General features: G+C 45.8%; 1 protein-coding gene across 1 annotated transcript in view; it reads right to left on the reverse strand.

Annotated features, from left to right (window-relative positions):
- RUNX1 (RUNX family transcription factor 1) overlaps positions 1-18,254 on the reverse strand; it is a 176,576-nt gene extending 158,322 nt beyond the window's left edge. The window contains exons 1-2 of the mRNA XM_086632006.1: positions 18,123-18,254; positions 17,820-17,933 (exon numbers count right to left, since the gene is read on the reverse strand). Coding sequence (XP_086488132.1) covers positions 17,820-17,874 — 55 coding nt within the window. The 5' untranslated portion in view covers positions 17,875-17,933; positions 18,123-18,254. The remainder of the gene's footprint in view (positions 1-17,819; positions 17,934-18,122) is intronic.
- Positions 18,255-18,801: the final 547 nt, after the last annotated feature.

Consider the following 18,801-nt stretch of genomic DNA (forward strand, 5'->3'; position numbering starts at 1 on the left):
CAGCGTTTGAAATTAAAATGCTGTCCACGATTTTACTTTTTTATTTTTACTGTTATTATTATAATTATTTCATAAGAACAAAGTGAATTAACATTTTATTGAAGCAATTTTCCAACGTATTTTTTCCTTAAAATAGAACTCTTTACTAAAAGCTCATTTTTTAGCAAATGAAAAGAAATTACCAAGATTATGTAACTCATGCCGATAAGAACGGTCAAGCTGTTCTAAACAAGCGCATCCTGAGTTATCTTTCCGGAGAAAGAGCACTCTGATAATATTGCTGAATTTTATGCAAAGCTCAAGAAAAGTAACGTTCTTCCTTGAAGAAAGAAAACCCCTTTTCTGCTAGTCTCAGCATTCTGATCAGAAAGAATAGAAAGCCATTTATGTTAACACACGACTGAACTTTAAGGCGAGACATTCAAAACTGAGCAAACCTAAGTCATGGGAAGCCCAGTGAACGTCCCGGCTTCCCGCAGGGGGAAATACACGTGCCCAACACCTTTGTAGCCTATGAGCTTGAGCTTTCTAAGCCTTACACGTGTGCTGAGCTTTGAAGAGGTCAGCAGCACCACTTACACAGTCGCACACAAAGTCAGAGGCTCCTCGTGCTGCAAACAGAACCCACCCGTGTGTGCACGCACGCGCTTCAGCACCAGAAAAGGGCTCCCATCGGATCCAGGGGGGCCAGCAATGGCCACGGCAATAAAGTCATGCACAGTTGCAGAATGGGGGTCTAGGTCTGCGTTGCGCTGAGATTTAAATACATATCTATTTGCCTAACTGCAGGCCCCTGCACCCGAAAATGCTTTTCCCTTTGCACTACCAGCCCTGGTCTCCAAGAGTGCTCCGAAAAACTTCGAGATCTCAGGCTGAGGAGCCCTGGCAGGGAGGCAGGCGTGGGTGCAAGCTTGCGGAACCCCACGCCACGACAGGTACATGCTTTTATGCGCACTTATTTGCCGTCGCCTTCTTGCAAGCCGGGCTCTATCCCCCAGCTCAGCCCCACGGATGCCTGCGGTCACCCCTCGGATGGAGCAGTCGCCCGGCCACCCCTTGCGCACCATTTATAGCAGGGGAGGGCCCTTTTGAGAAACCAGTGAGTAACTGAAAAAATGTGGCAGAACTCAACAGCGAGAAACAGCAGCGGGAAAAAGCGCGAAACAGGAAAGCGAAGCTCACGTCGTGTCCCCCCCCCCCCGCTGGCACTTGGCGAGGACGGAACTGCTGCAAAAGCGGCGCAGGGCTGTTATCAGCCCTGCGCAGGGACTGCGGTTTGCTCGCTCTTGCAACCCTTCTTCAACTGTCACTTGTTTTTCAACAAACAGGATGCCTCTGCTTAGACTGACAGCTTCCCCGTAACTTTGGGGCGAGGGGCAGCGTGGGTCCTTCTCGCTGCCCCGAGGCTGCTCGGCTCTCTCCCCCGGGGAGGGTGGCTTCAGGTGCACCCTGGGCAGGGTGCTGTGGAGGGGACAAGACCTATCTCCTTCCTGCAGCCCTTGGCTGATGAGCAAAACAAGGCGTGAAAGGAACAGGCTTGGCTACATCAGAGAGGAAAGGCTGAGCTTCCATCTTGCTTGCTTTTTATTATTATTCCACCTAAGAGCAGTTATTAAGGAAGTGGTTGTGCTACTTTTAGGCACCAAGGACACATCGAAGCTGCTCACCTCCTTGCCAGTCTGTGCAGCAGCCGCTGATGTCCCACGGCACGATGGCCACAGGGATGTGGATAGCACTGTTTCTTTGCTATGCAGCCTCCCTGCACAGGCTGGAGTGAACACACAGGGCAGGACTGGTTGAATGGAGACGCTACCAGAAGAGGCAAAGGAGCGACTGTCCTCACAGCCCCCAGCACCAGGGCCTGTGGCAGAGCCAGAGCTCCTGACACGGTTGCTGGGCAGCTCTTACTGCCTGTTGTTTCCCCAGGGTTAGCAAAAACCTGCACCAAACTTTGCAGCTCAGGCTTCTCAAGAAGCACGTTCTGTTTTTCATGGTCACTTGGGCTATCCTATGGAGAAGCCTGCTGTGTCTGCAAATAAGTGAGGCACCAACTTGGATTTCTACTCAGAAGTTAGATATAGGAAAACCAAAACATGCTCTGCCCCTCGTCTCAGAATTTCCTGGCCAAAGGTTAGCCTCTGTCTGCAGAGGTGGAGCCCGTGCCAATGGCAGGGCAGGCTTTGCAGCAGAGCTCTCTAACCTGCAACCTTTTCTGGCAATGCCCAGTGCTGTGACAGATCAACACTAGAGAAAGCAGGAAAAAATACAGCTCCAGAATGACTTTTTCAGGAAAATGAAGCAATCTTTTTGAAATATTTTCTGAAAAAAAGAATAAACACTTTCAAGTGGATGCATAGTTTCTTCTCTCATCTCTCTGTCCCACAACACCAACCTCCAGCTTCACTGGACCCTGGGAGGTTTTTAGGGAGTCTCCAAGCAGTGATGTTTTCAGCTGGGTTGGTAGGACTGAACTGAACCCTACTCCTGCTTTCCCTGTCCATGGCCGTTCCCCCTGCTTTACTGGCATGGAGGATTGCAAAGCATCGCCTACTGCCAAGATGGTGCTAAGCCAGGCTGGAGAAAACCCTAGTGCACTGCTCCTCCTGCATCTGGGACTCTAACAAGCAGAACGAGTCTTGTGTCACAAATGGTTTGTCACCTAGTCTTATTTCTTTTCCTGTTCCCATATTGTCCACAAACAGCTCGTAATATTTTCAAGTTTGCCTCCTGCTCAAAAGTAACTGGAAAACGTTTTTTCCTGGGTTTTCTTTATGGTTTGCTATTCGAACTGGATCGCACAGTTACAGCTGGAGAGGTACAATATCTGAGCCCCAAAATAATGAGTGTATTGCTAAGGCAACTTTCTGATAAAAACACCTACTTGATCAGATTTGAAATTCAAAGTAAACAAGAGATCATTTTGCAGATAGTTGGGCTTAGAGCTGTAAGTCAAAAAACCTGAGGTTCTGTTTCCACTTCTCTCTCCCCTAGACTGCTGATATGACTAGTCTTCTTTTGTTCTTCATCCATGAAGATGAAGAACATGCTATTCCCAGAGCAGTTTAAGCAGCTTCTGAATGTATTTGACTATCTTTGCCTACCACTTTGGCCCAGTGGACACCAAACTGAACTGCAAAGCTCCTTTAGCAGCCTGCTTTTCTGTGGCGACAATGCTTATGTGATCGCTCCCATTCCCTCTCTGCTTCCCCTAGCTTCTCTGTTTTGTGAGCCAACTTTAACTAAATTTGAGAGAGCAGAAGTGGTCTTAAGTTCTTATGTCTTTCATGAAACATGGCAGTAGCAGAGAGGCTTTGTCAGCACTCCCAGCTGAAGGGCACCCAAGAAATTTTAGAGATTCCTCAAGAGAAAAACCTTCGATTAGATTAAAGCCTTACCGGATGTTAGAGAATGCAGCCACAAGACCCATGTCTGTAGGAAATCAGCCTGCACTAGTTCTGCCTAGGACAGCATGTCTTGGCTTTTCAAATGCGTCAAACGAGCCATGCCTTGAATTCAGAATGCGGACTGCCTCCGTCTGAAATTTTACCATAAGCCCAACATTTCCATGGAGAAGATCTTCAGTGGTTTTGCACGCTTTCAATCAAATAACCCAAATTAGCTTTTTGAAATTTCCCAATGAAGCAAGGCTTACCCAGAAAAGAACACTACAAATTCTCATGAGAAGTTTCCCACAGCCCCAGTAGCATGAGAGCTTCTTACCACATTACACTGGTTGTGGGGAAGGCTCACATTAACAACATGATGAGAGCATTTGGATTTAATAGAGTTAATACACACAGCACAATCACCCATAGTGCTTGAGCCAGATCTCAGTCCATCCTTATCCTAAGTGCTTCCCTAACAATTCCTTAACAACACGACAAGAACATTTGGACGTCACTGATCACATCATTAGCATCCCCTGTGGCCCAAGATAGGTCTTGGTATACTCCAGTTCCAACGATCTCCCAGATAACACTAAGAAAGTCTCATGTTAGCATCCTAAAGTTGCATGGGGCTCAGGCATAGTAACACAGAGGTCCAACACCAAGTCTCACAAAGAAAGTAACTACTATGCTGCAAAGGTCTTCTGGTTTGGTGGAGGACACACCCTATGCCGTGCTGCTATCCCCTGCAGAATGCAAGCCAGCATGACTAGTATTATTTATTTACTGTAAGGCATGCTGAAAGGTAATGCTACAGTAGGATTAAAAAAAAAAAAAAAGAAAATCCTGCAGGTGTAATCTTTAATTCTTGAACTAACCCTTTAGCTTAATATCCTTATCACTTTTTATCTGCCACATCACAACTTGCATCAGAACTCTGACACAAGCTGCCTACCGAGTTTCACATCTATTAGTGCATGCTAAACATGAAAACACAAGAGGCTAAGAAACTAGTCTAGAAATACTTCTCTTTTTCCTACCTCTGTTCTCTCTCCCACACCCAACGCACATCACCTTCAAGCTTTGCCTTGATTTCGTTGCATTACCAAAATTAAACTAACAGGCTGAGTCTCGTGCAGAAGCCTTCGAGGAGAGGCTGGAAAAAGGAAAGCAAGAACCCACAGAAACACACACCTCTTGGTCGCATGGCACCCTCTGCACAGTGTGCTAAACTCGAGATTTTGGAAAAAAAAAAACAACAGAAACCTTGTAGGTGCATTCACCACTTAGATGGAAAGGACCAAATACACAATGTGTTGCCTCAGAGAGTAGGACTGCATACTAGCACCATAGGAAGCCAGTCCTTCCATCTCTTTCTGACTTTCTGAATCAACTGGAGAGGGATGAGGCTGTGGACACCGCGATCAAAGGAGCCTGGCACCAGGTGCTAAACACAGAAGCGTGGTTTCCTTTTGCCACCTGTACCCATCTAATTCTAACCAAAGTGGGAAGACACACACACAAAAAAAGCTGATAATTGAATAAGCCGGTAGGATGGCATTACAAACAACAGGGGACTTAGTTCGAACACCGAGCTTCTAAAAAAAAAATGAACAAATGCCAGTGGATTATTCTGGGAGCACAACCTGTGGGAGCTGCCTTTATTGCATTACTCTGGCTGCAGCTAGCTGGCTGGCAGAGCACCTGTGTCTCAAATGCCAGCAGCTGGGGCTGGTGTCTCTATCACCCACCGATCCCCCGAAATCATGCCAGCTACAACTGGTTGGGAGTAGGCCCTGTTCAAGCTGGAAAATGCAGTACCTAGAGGGAACAGTACTATGTCCCAGAGGTTTGCTAAGGAAAAGTACCTTTGCTAATACACGGGCTAAATCATGCACCCTGCTTCTGCCACGCAACAAAATGCTTCTTCCCCTTGCTCTCTGCCTGATTTTCTCACCTTCCCTTCTGCACAGGATTCTGGAAAGAAATGCTTGGTATGGATTTTTGATGCATATTCCTTACCAGTCAAATATATGATCCACATTTTTTTTTCCCATTCACTATGCAATAACTGAAGGCATTTTGGTCTCCAGATGCAGAAATGAAAACTGGCAGCAAAATTAGCAATGCAAGTAATACACTAGAAATATTTGGGTTAATTTGTTCGTGGCAAATGTTGCAAACAGCAGCATTTTATAAAAACCTCAATGACAAGGTAGTTTGTTTTCTTACCAAGTGAAAATAAGTGAGGGAAACTTTGCTACAGCTAATTATATACTAAAAGAGGACAGCTAATGTTTTTATATAGGTTATTTTTCTAATTCTGATTTCAATCTCTCTTTGAACTGCACTTTCAAACAATGTTGCTTGTATTTCCTGCAGAAAAACAAATAAATTCCAGCAAGACCTTGCAAGAAAAGGAGCTGAGATGTTGACAAGTGAGGGACTTCAGACAGACAGAAATTTGGGGAACAGTGAAAAGATTTTCCTTGAAAACAAGCTAGAATCTGACAACAAATTTCTGTTAAATCATGTTTGGATATTTTTTTACCAAGATGGCTGCGTGAACGAGCTGTATTAGCCTGAGCCTTCATAGGAGGTACGGTTTTGGGCAGGACAGCTCTATTGCTGGCTTAAGTCACGTACATGGGAGAAAATCTACCGAGTTGGCACCTCGTGTTGCTTCTGTTAACTTTGAGTGCTGCTTGGTTGGCAGCTGTGCAGGGAAGTCTCTCTTTTAGGAACTGCAGGATATATCGGGATTTGTTTATTAAAAAGCTGGAGACTGGGTAGTATTTGCTGAAGGAGTTAGCAAAGAACAAATGAGCACACGGATGGCAGGGAGGTAATAATTTGTAAGCTGGAGATGAAATAAACCGTGTTCAAAAACTGTTTACTGAGAAAGACCCTTTCTCCTCCCTCAACTTTCTTTAGCTGATCTGGGGTTGTGAAGCCAAACCCCGCTGCTGCCGTGAAGGAGCTCCTATTTACCTGTAGGTAACTATGGAAAAAAACGTGAGAGCAGAGGATGGGTGGAGGTGCCCGATGGGGAAGCCGTCTCCCAGCTGCACGGCAGGTCACCCAGACCCCAGGTGGGGAGCAGGGACAGCCTGGCTCCCCGATGCCCTTGGCAGGACTTCATGAGAGCAGCAGTCAAAAAAGGGTGTTCTTTTTGTTCAGCCACTATCCTGAGCTTGTACAACACCATCTAATCCAACACCTCTAATTCCCTCGGACACAGCGGGGAGTCTGTTGTGTTTCCTAATCCCTCTGGCTAGAGTGGGCTTTTCCGAAAGCTGAAAGGGGTGATGAGACAGCCTGAAAAACCTCCAACTGCTTCTGTTTAAATGGCGCTTTTGATCTCCAATGGGTGTGGTTTAGTCAAAGCAGCAACACACGGAAACCTGGAGGACGCGGGCCCACTGAGATGCTTTTTGCCTGTCTCTGCACGGGCCAGGGATGTGCCCGAAGCATGGAGCTGTTAAAGGGAGGGAAGGGGCCCTAATGAGCCTGTGAAAAGGAGCCGTCCCATCAGCAGGCATCTGGAAATGTGATCTCTAACTTGTACAGTGCCATTTTTTATTCAACAGCTCTTGCAAATGTGGTGAAACGGGCAGAAAGGGCCAGGACGCCGCGACAAAGCAAAAGGCAGGTTGTGGCACAGAAGGGGAGTCAGTCTCGACCCTCCTGTTTCACGTGTGCGAGGGTGTAAAGACACCTGTGTGAAAAGGCACCGCCGATCTGCACTGTCAGTGATGTGACCTCAGGTTGTTCACACATTTATTTGGAGGAGAACCACCATCACAGGTCTCATTCAACGCCCCAGGATGTCAGCCAGGTCTTTTCACTGGTTTCGTTGGCTCTTGGATCAGATGCCATGTACACAAGATACTGGGCTGCTTTGATTGCCCCAGTAAAATGCAAACCCAAATCATCTTTCCTTGTATAGAAATCTGTCTAATGACATATCTTCACCCCATAGGGGAGTTGTAAATCCCTCTTCATGTTGGTACTTGTCTAGATGCAGCAGAGCACTTTCCCAAATGGGAATGGACTTATACAGGTATAAAAGTGTTCATACTGGTAAAGATTATTCCTGTGCAGTAAACAAAAGAGTTTGTTTGGGGCTAATGTAGCTTTTCTGCTGCATAGTGTAAAATAGATGCACCTAAAACCATCAGTACAAAATAATATCACTCCTCAAAAGTAGTACGCAAAGTTGTTTGGACTCTGTATGAAACTGTAAAAAAATGACTATTTGCATTGCAATCTCTATGAGGGGAAAAAAAACCCCATAACAATAAAAGTTCTTATTGTTTCACTAAAATTTAAGTGGTTCACCACTTTTGAACTCAAGAAGTTTATCTTATCACTTTTTTCTTTTTACCTAGACAAGCCATTCACATTCTTTAGTTTCCACAACAGACCAACGTACTGTACTTGAAGCACCTCATTTCATTTAGAAAAGTAAATCATTTTCTCCAATGCAGTCACTTACAGTCAGAATTAAGTTTGTATTCACATCTGAGACCTGAATCTTGGTTTCAATACGCAAGTTATTTCACACTTAGTGTAAAAAAATGCGTGGGTGTTTAGCACCATATATTATCACTTTTTACAGGCTTGCTGCAGAAGCTAAAGAGAGAATCGGTGCAGAGACTAAGGTGTCTTTTTTGCTTTCAGAGATAGCCATCTCTCCAGGCTGCGTCAGTGGAGGTCCTTCGGAAGCACATGGAGGGCAAATCACAAGGTAGTTCTCTGTGTTGTTCTTTCCCTAGCGAGAGGGTGACCTACCTCACCCTACTTCCACAGCTGGAGTCATGAGCAGAACAGTCTCCACATGCTATCTGCCCCTCACGCTTGGGTTCAGATGAAATGGTGGCAACAAAACAGGAATCAGGTTGGTGTAGAAGCCTGCTGAGTGACCTGGTGGATGTAGCTCTGCTTAGGACCCCGCATGAAGTAACCTCTGCAGCTCTCGGCCCCGGAGCCCACAGAAATGTGATGGACAAGGCAATACTGAATTTCTTTGCAAAGCATTTGGACAATGTATATAGGATCAATCAAACCACTCTATATTGCAGTAACTGATTTGCCGACCCCCATTCAAATGGGGTTAATGAGGTCTTAACTTGAGTGTATCTTCCAGATATGAATTCTGTTACACCCGACCTATGCAAAACCCAAAGCTCATTTACATGTGGGTCCTGAAAAACAGAAGCATTTTACAGTCTGATATTATCTAGTAACTGTGTCGTAAAATAAATTGCACTTCTTATGTACTGTAGCATGTAGTCTCACATCAGTGTCCTGCTCAGGGTGACATGCAACACAGACAGATGATCAACAGCCATGGCAGCCTTGCTGTGTGGAGACTGACTGCATGGGTGAGACCTCCTCCTCATTGCCTCTTACTTGGAAAATTACTTCCAGGGTTGCTTTCCAAAGCTGTGGTTGCACTCACAGAAGTCCCGTCCCTCTCTGTCCTGTGTAAGACCAGGAGATGGTACACGCTAAAGAGCGCGTCTTTCAGAGTCTCTCCTCGCTGCTCAGTGAGGAAATAGACCTCTCCTGTCCGCTGTGTGAGCTGCACACCCTTGAGATACAAGATAAGTACAACCAACAGCTACCAACCAGAGAAAAAATCCCAGCCAACTCAAAGGGCCCTCTACGGCCATGCATAATACACCATAAATGATTGTTCCACACCAGTATTTCCTAAGTAAAAGTGACAAAAGCTTTCATTCTCAAGCCATAGCTCTGCTACTTGGAATCACATGAATCACACTTGCACCTTTAATGCGACGTTTCTTTCAGTCCCCATGTCAACACTGGCATTTCGAGTCCACCTCCCACCGCATTCACAACTTCATCTTTGTGTTTCTCTCCCAGGTTTCTTTAAGAAAGCTTCTTTAAGAACACTTCTTTAAGAACACTTCTTTAAGAACACTGAAAGGACAGGCCCAGCCCCACTGCAGTTGATGGCCATGTTGTCCCTGTCTGGGTGGAGTCAGGATATTATCCTAAGACCTGGCCCTGGGACATGCTTTCTGCACCAGGTCGTGCCTACAGAGAAAAGGAGAAGCGAGCCTGCAGGCATGTGGGAGTAAAGCAGTGCTCGCTTAAATCTACCCAGCCCATATAATAACAGTAGTGAAAACCCAGAGGTATGTCTCCCGCCCCCGCTCACCGCTATGGTGCGTACCGACGTCTTCCAGGGCTTGGCTGGTGGTGCCTTACACCCCTGCGATTGCATCTGTCTGCGTTATCCTTGCTAGACAGATGAAAGCCTTCCTTTTGCTGTGCCAGCTCGCCTTCCACCACCCTTTGATACTTCAGCAAGTATAAATAGAGACCTGACAGGCAAGGAGGCTGGTCTGCCCTCTGCAGAGGCTGTGATGCCCCACTCATTTCCCGGCCCCGCACCCTTGCAGTGCTTGCCCTCGCCCAAGCAGGCAGCTGCAAGGCAGTTTAGCAACGCTTACAGAGCTCAGCATCCTTTGGTGCTTGTTCAAAGCTTCTGGAAGTGCCCTGATAGAACCGTCTAGGAAACGGACTTAGGAGAGATGCAGGTGGAGCTGGAGCTGAGAAGGTGCAAGGCATTTTCATAGATTTCATAGACTTTATAGGTTGGAAAAGACCTTAGAGATCATCCATAGAATCATAGAATCATAGAATCATAGAATCATAGAATCATAGAATCATAGAATGGTTACGGCTGGAAGGGACCTTCAAAGGTCATCTAGTCCAAACCCCCTGCAAGGAACAGGGATATCTCCAGTTCAACTGTCCCTAATCTCCCATTAAACCATATCCCTAAGTAGTTCATCCACCCTTTTCTTAAACACATCCAGGGATGGGGACTCAACCACCTCCCTGGGCAGCCTATATATTTTGTCACAAAGGAAACAGATGCTCAGCCCCACGCTGCGCCGCTTTGCCCCGAACACGCAAGGTATTTTGCAAATGGTCATCCTTCTCTTTTAAAGACCACAAAAAAGTCCTTGAAGGGCTGGGTCAATGCCTTCTGAGGTTCCTGATTTGATGAGAATCGCAGGGCTTGTCCTCAGTACAGCTGCGTGAAACGTTTATAGCAAATCACATAAAAGTTGATGGGTTTCAAGTTTCCTCGCACTGCATTCACAGAAAGATTTGTAAGAGAGGTAAGCCTTTCAACTTACAGTCAAAACCCTACCTAAGGTCAGCTTCTGAGCACATTTCAAAATCACAGCTTCAGCGTGAAACCAGACAACAGAAAACACACTGCAAGACAAAATACTCAGAAGGCAAAAGAAAAAGCCCCAAGCCCCTGACTCGGACTGCTTTTGGGTTCACTGGAATCAGAAACTCAAAACAAAAAGCACAGGCCAAAAAAAAACCCCCAGATAGATCAAAGCCAGAGAAAATGTTCTCACAGATCTTTGTGAAGTGAAACTACCCAGTTTCACAGAGTTTCACTTGCAAGCAGAAGTAATGAGCCCTGTGGACAGCATAAGGATGAATTGGAAACTCTACCAGGTAGTAGCTACCATCACTCTCTACTTCCCTGCTTTCATGGTCAGTTCTTCTATACTCTTTTTTTTATTTTCCTATTTCAATTGTCTGAATATATCTTTACAGAGAATTTGATGTTTTGGACTAAAATGTATCTTGCTCATAAGCCCAGGCCTTATTTTCCTGGGAACTAAGTGGAAGAAAAGGCATTTCTTTTGAAAATTGATGACACTGGGAATCTGTATATACAATTTCTAGGCTCCTTTCCACCAGCAGCAAGAATGGCATGTCTTGCTTTCAGTGTCACTGTGGATATGCTGGTTTATGCATGGACTTCACCAACATACTGTAGACCTTTGTAGGTGCTATGCTGCTCCCAATGCCACCACTGTTGTTACTCCACAGAGTTCATTAATACACTTCAGAGAGGAGATACCCCTACTACTCGTCTACGACTTGGGAAGCTGACTCAAGTCTATACAAATATTATCCATTCTCTTAAGATGACAGAAGAGGTAATAAGGTAGCGTAATGTTTTCTTGTCCTTCTCTCAGACCAGTGACTCACCTAGCCAGTGGTCTGTCTCTCTCCGTGGCCAGTACCAGATGTCATGGAGGAAGCCACAATTCATTTTGCAGATGACAGACCTGCTTACATGGGAAGCTTTCTTTCCAAGCTTTAACAGAGATTGGTTTGTACTCTGAAATATGGCAGTGAGAGACGAAGGGAGGTCTTAACCCTTCCAGAGTTTCTTTTTTCTTTACCTGGCTGGTACCTATTAAGAAACTGGTACATATATACAGACTCAGCTGTTTTAAGGATCCTGCTAAACTCTTATTTTCAATAGTATTTTATGGCAATGAGTTCTATGCTGTAATCACCTACTGTTTAAAAAAATTTCCACCACACCCACCCTGCCCCATTGACTAAGCACAGAGGAAGGAATAGGAGTGAGTGGGTGAGCTGACGACCAGAATTGTTTTAGGGAAAAAACCAAACAAACAGAAAACACAACTAAACTAATAAAAATTGAAAAAAATCCGAGCAAGCACATCCTTGCACACTGCAATCTGCAGGAACACAGAAAACCCATCAGGCTCATGCCCCTGCAGCAAAGGGGTTGCCCTGTCCTGAGGTCCCCCACTGCGCACTGGAGTGCCATGTCTCTGTGTGCAGCCTGATGCTCATGGCAACCATCCCACCTGAAATACTGCACACCCCAACTTAAACTCACACCCTGCACCTGAGGAGCCTGCGCTGGCAATGGGAAGGTGGAGTTGCCAGGCAGGATCTGGATTCAAAGAATGGGTGGTGCCTCTCCAGCCATCCTCAAACTGTCCTCTTACCCAGAGCCAGAGCTACTTCTTCCTTGCCCTCCAGCCAGGGCTGCCAGACCTGTCCTGCCACCCTTGCCCAGCAGCCCATTGGGCACTCAGGTATTATGGCATAAGCAGCCCAAGCCTCTGATGGAGGTCGTTATAGCTGCATGGTGCAGCCCTCCTCCTCCTCCTCCACCAAGCTTCCAGGGCCAGACAGGTTCTCTGTGGCAGCCTCCTATGCGCAAATCCTTGCCCCGCACGTGCAGGAGCAAGACAGGTTTCCCCGTCTTGCCAAAGGGGTGAGCAACCTCAAATTATCCTTTACCCAGACACTGCAGCCAGTGGTTTCTGCAGATACACGAGATCCTGCAGAGCACCAGCCCACCCTAACTTTTTCCTGCGGGCAGCATTCCCCTGTGGCTCATGAGCCTGCTCGGCATTTCACCCTTGCTCTGCACGACAGCAGAAGAGGACCTTAGGCTAACGCCTCTGCCCAGCCCTCCAGGCACCGCTTCGGCGGCGGCAGCAGAGACCGCTGGGACCCAGCACATCCCCTCTGCACATGGCAGGGTGTCAAGGTCGGATGAGCTTCTCCCGCTGGTGGAACTACCTCATAGTTTTACAGAGAGATGCCTTCGCTGTTTCCTTAGGATTGCTTCTGCTTAGCTTTTAAAAGCAAGTAAGTCTGTTTCTAAATCCAAGAACAGTAATTTCTTTGCCCCTCTTGGTTTGGGTATAGACTCTCTCCGTTCGAATAACAGGATGATGCGGATACTCATTCTGTGACCTGAAGTAAAATTCTTCAGGAGTTCCTAAATTACTTTCATAAACTTGCCAATTTCACTGGCCTTCTTATGCATTCAAAGATAAGCAGACTGTTCTTTTGGGGTCATGTCTTAGCGGTCGAACTAAACCATGACTATCTTCTAGTCACAAAAAAAATACAGTTTATTTTCTCTTCCTATTGCGTACATTGGCAGTATGGGGAAGATAGTTTTACTTCCCACCGGAGAGCTACCTCAGAGCTGGAGTTTGGCTCTCGTGGTAAAACATGGCCCAAGGCAGAGCTGCCATCCAACAATTTCCTACTAATGGCCACATGATAAAGGGCAAGCCAATGTGGGGGATCTGCAAGCTAGTCATAACCCTAAGTCCTTGCTAAGACTGTCATGACAACACGTCACTATGCTGTGACTGGTTAAACACTCAGTCTAATATTTCGGCCTCAGATAAAATCTCTTGATCTTACCAAAGCAGTGTATTCATCTCTGTCAGATACTGTACCACTTGCTTCACAGGAATTCCTGTGTTCAGGTCTCGCCATGTTTCTCGAGGCTTTTAAATGAAAAAAGGCTCAAACAGAGAGAAGGCTGTGTAAATCAGACATTGTGTAAGTTTTTTCTTCTAGTATGCCAAGGTTTTTATGAGCTTTAGTTCAATTTCCTATTCACAAGATCAGTTAGTATTTTATAATGCGGACACAAATTAACTCTTTGTTACAATTCAGGAAGTCTGCAAAAGTGCTGGAAAACCTTTTCTCCTACACAGCAACAATGTAGTTTATGCTATTGTGAAAAGACAGGTTTCTTCTACCAGGCGAGCGAATGAGAATATGTGGCAGTGTTGGTTACCATGTATCTCCTACAGAAACATGTCTTTGGCAGAGTTACTTCTAGTATATGACCACTTCTGCTAATGTCACCAATTCTAGAGGGCTGAAATCATTATGAACTCGCTACCTGGATCGTCATGCAGCACCCTCTGCAGACAAATATTTACCCCTGGGAAGGTCTCATAGGCTGACAGTGTGAGGCTGCAAATGTAGACTTGGACAACAGGGAGCCTCCGAGCACCTCACCACTCCACTCACATACAGCACCAGGGACTTCAGGAGCCTACCAACCTAAATCCCATCACAAGGCAAGTCAGAGTCACTGACTTTCAATGAGAAGCAGTACACTTAAGTATAGGTGTCCACAGGTCCAGGCAGAGAAGCCCTTCAGAGCAGGAAGAGCTTCTTGCTGCAGTTTTATTTAGCATTTGCAAAGGAAGAAACCCACAATGCCTGGGCACTACCTGGCATATTAGAGCTCAGAAAAAAGCATGCACAGTGTATTCTTCCATGTTGTAAAAGTGCTCTGCTGGAGTTCATTTCCATTCGATAAGAAACCAACAAAATGTTGCAGCACAAGTCTTCATTGCTTCGATTAATAAACAAAAAATACAACAAAGGCAAAACGAGGAGTAACCCTCTTTGCATATTGAAATAATTAGACCCTGCAGCAAAAGGAAAAATGAGGGAAAAGTGCCCTCCTGGAAAATATTATGCTTCATGCTATTCAGAGCCCCATAAAACCCTGCAAAAAGATTAGTTATTCTGTCTTCCTTTGCAGGCAAAATTATTAGGAAACCTTACAGGACAGTTTAACACCCTTAAAAAGTTACAAGAGGTTATGGGGTGGGGCGATACCATGTAATTATCTAGGCAGCCTTTAAAAGCTGTATGTGCGCTCTTTAATGCAAAACTCTCCAACAGGTCTTGTTTTGATCCCCTTCCCAAAAGATATCACCATGTTAACCCAGCCAATATCCACGAACCTGTGTCGAACCCTCAGTAAAACCAGCAAATCCGTCCTTATACTATGAATCTTGTTAGAACATGAGTTTAAACTGCAGCCTGGCTGATGCAGTCCTGGATTTGAGAAAGAAGTGGAGTGATGTTTTCCTGCGGGTTGCACTGCAGCGAGACACTCAGAGATTCTCCTGCCCTGTACTCCTGACACCAAGTCCGGGCCGTAAACCGAAAGAGGCCATTAGGAAAATGAGGAGGTCACCAAAAGCAAGAGCCGGCAAAGACGTGAATGCATTTGGCACGCAGAGCGTGCTGCTGGAGGTTTCAGTATAATCCTCATTTCTTTACCTAGTGGCAGAAGGGAGGACCTGGTGTGGTGTGATAGAAAGAAGGCCATATCCTTTGTGGTGTACCACATTCAATTAATATGTCAGGTTTTCTACGTCTGTCACTGCTCGCAGGGCCTGGAACAATGGTTCTGCTTCCCCACTCTCCTCTTTTTTTCCCAATTTTCACATAGTATCAGGCTAAAAAAGAGTTATGGATTTCCTTCTCAGAGAACTGCAGGGACTGATAAAGTGAAATCCACAGCAGAGAACAACTTGTTATTTTTCCCTTTACCTCACGATTTCAGTTCAGAGAGAAAATGCAATAAATTTTGGCGGGAAAAAAAGAAAAGAGACGGTTTTGGACATTTTGAACGACCGGTCTATGTAAACACTATTGAGAAATACGTGTGAGAACAACCGACCCTAGGGATGATTATTTTTCTTGCTCCGAGGCCCAAGCATTACTTTTGCTTTTTTTTTTTTGGATTTTGAAATGGTGCGAAGTTCATTTGAGTAAAGAAAAGAACAAAAAGGGAACTGCTGGAAAACCGTCACAGCCTTCCACGTTCAAACACAATATTCTTTCGCAACGATGGAACATTTGCTTTATAACTCAACCAAAGCCCTGTTGCCCAAGTTTTTCTAGCACTGTACAGCAGGAGTTTGATCTTGCTTGTGCTGGGTACACACCAGGATCTGTACCCAGATTGCCAAAACTGAAGGAATATCTTAAGCTATCTAGCACAAGACTTCTTGCTTACTCCATGAAGAAACAAAAAATAGTGCTCCTACAGTAACATTAACGTCAATAATGAGAACAGTTGTAAGGAGGAAAATAAAACCCATTCTGGAGCATTGAGCTAAATCGCTTGCTGGATTAACCAGCTTTGATGAAAGTCCTCCTTTTCTGGGCATATCGGTCCTTGGTCTCCAACCAGCTGCTCTCAGGCTCTTGGGGCTCCTGCCCACAATATGGCCTCTGCCGTCCCCAGCCCGTCCCGTGGGCTATCTGCGCTCTGGCACTCACTGCAAGCGCTGCCCCAGGAGGTTCACTCTGTTTGTTATTTTATCAGAAGCACAAAATTTCCTCAATAAGTCTTCCTGTGCTACAGATTAAACTGTAAACAGTCGGGTGAGCTAAAAAAAAAAAAAAAAAGGCTGACGAAATGCAGGAAGATCCTTCTTGTTATTCTAGCAGTATTGCTTCCTTTGCTTGGTAGGGGTGCTGAGGAAATGTCAGCACTGCGAGCACCGCGGAGCAGTTAGCCGCATCTTGCTCACCCTTCAGCATCTCCCCTGCCCAGGCTAGAAGGTGCCGCGAGCCCCAGTGACTCAGGCAGCTCGCTGGGATTCAGCCCTCCTCCGGTGCCACGAAAGACCAGATGTAGAAAAACTTTTTAACACGAGCGGGTAAAAAAAAAGAAGTGAAGCAAGGCAGGAGAGCGAGCTAGTGGGATGCAAGCCTGCATCCCACTCGAGGCGGGCAGTGCTGATCCGCAGGAGCAGCAGGATGCCGGCGGAGCCGCTGCTTGTTGTGACACAGCAGCCGGGACGAGCCTTCCGCGTTCTCCAGCCCGCTTATTATTAATGCGAATAACTCATGACTCACACAGACACCGCCAGCGAGGCCGGAAAATTGTAGTCTGTAACTATAAAGAGTTATGAAGTGCTGCTCTCTGGCAGCAGCACCCCGGCCAAGCTCGACGAGCGGTCTGCGACAGGCTTTGTGTGCCATGTCATCCGAACGGGTGCAGCCCAGCTGCAAAAAAGGGCTCGAGCGGTCAGAGGGCTTGGGTGGAAAGGGGAAAAGTTCAGCTGTAGCATGAGCTATTTGGGAAGGTAGTGACGAGGAAGCGGACAAGTTTCTCGTGCCAGTCCCTGGCTTACTTGTATGAATAACCCATGACTAAACCATTAGCTCCACAGGGGCTTGTGAGAACGTTAGAAGGAGCCTCTGAGCGCGCTTGGTCACCGGTGAAAAAAGACGGATTGCTGGGTGAAGCCCTTCAATCCTCCCCCCTTCCCCAGCCTTTACAGGACTGCTTAATTTCTCTAAGGGGGGCTGCAGGCGATAATTCGCAGCCATCAGAGACCTGCGCAGCATCAGCAGAAACTCTTTGAGTTTATCCCTGCCGCTCCTTTTCCCGAGCCACGTGAGTTGCAGCTAACTAAGCAGGTTTCTAAGCTTTTTCTGACTTCTCCTCCGCGAACGTGCCTTTACCCAGGCTGATGGTCTAGCATAAGTGAGACAGCATCACGCTCTGCTGGCTGTGCACGCTGGCTTGCAGCTCGCTCCCCGTGTTTCAGCCCGTAGTACGTGTCGTATGCAGTTGCCTGTCATTTTTCATGGCAGTGGCTCAAAAAGTTGTAATTCTGCCAAAAAGAGTCAAAAGGGGCTTGTGCTACTGCTATTGCATCTGCAGTAATTCATGTGAGCTATTGTAGCACGCTTTGATTTACAAAGAGAAAATTCACAAGCATGCAATGGCTGTTTGAACAGCTTAAATGAGTGCTTGTTATAATCTCTTTAATGGACTGATAAGTAATGAGATGGTATTCCTTCAAGCTCAGATATTAACTTTGATGAGAGTGTCTCAAAGAAAACTGAAGTGGGAAAAAGTTGTGTACTACAAGAATGTCCCCAGATACTCTCTAAACATGCATTTTCTTAAGTATGGGAAAGTAAAAAGTATATTTAGAAAGTCTGAATGGCACTTACCTCTCAAGAAGTGCTGGTAAGAAGGAAGTGACTCAAATATGCTGTTTGAAGCCATTGTTTCCTCTTTAAAACTCACTCTCTCTTTACAGTGAAGGAATATATGATTTCTTCTACCTTGGGGAGTAAAAAATGAAGAATGGTCATTGCTACCACCCTCCTCCCAGCCATCACGCTCTGTTTTATCCCGGTGCCTCAGGAGCAGCACAAAGCGGATTATAAGGTTCTTTTGCTAAAAGAACTCCGAAATTGTTTCTTAAAAAGAAAAAAAAAAATAGCGAATCGGTTGTGGTTGATGATGCTTACCACTCTACGAAACTCTGTGGTTTGCAGTCAAAACGATTCGCCCTGCCTGCTGACCAATATCCCGGACTCGCTCTTGTGTGACTGCCTCTGTACCCAACTTGTGGTTCTGTGGTTGTTTATGAGGCCCAAAGAAGTGTTTCACACAACCAAAATTACAAATTTAACTGTTCCCCTTTCCAGAACCTGCCTCCATTGGTCCCTTGGTGTCATGTGACCTGAGTGATGTCGACTTTCTTTTTTTTTTTTTTTTCAACTTTCTGAAGTCATGCCCTACCCACTCCACCTGCCCTCCCCGGGGCTGCACGAGGCAGCGATGGAGTCTGCTGAGGGAGGGAAAAGAAAAATGACTCACCGTCCCTGATGCTACAAATGGTCTTGCTGAGTTAGTTCAGCTCCGCTTGTTTTGTTGTTTGTGGTTTTTGGAACTACTGATTATTTTGATAGAGATTTCATTGCTGCTTATTCAATAGTAATTCAAACCCATGTATTAGACTGCTGCTAAGGCAGGATGTGTAAGTCATCCTGTAAAACATTAGGAATCAGCTGTAGGAAAGACCACTGACTGGGGAAAGGACACTGTGAAGAGGTTTTTTAAAAAAAATGAAAAAGAAACTGTCAAGAGAGACAAAAAAAAGCCCCAACATTATTTTGAACCTGTATGATGGCACCCTCTAAGGCA

This window comes from Tauraco erythrolophus, chromosome 1 (genome assembly GCF_009769465.1).
Source record: "Tauraco erythrolophus isolate bTauEry1 chromosome 1, bTauEry1.pri, whole genome shotgun sequence".
NCBI classification, from domain to species: Eukaryota; Metazoa; Chordata; class Aves; order Musophagiformes; family Musophagidae; genus Tauraco; species Tauraco erythrolophus.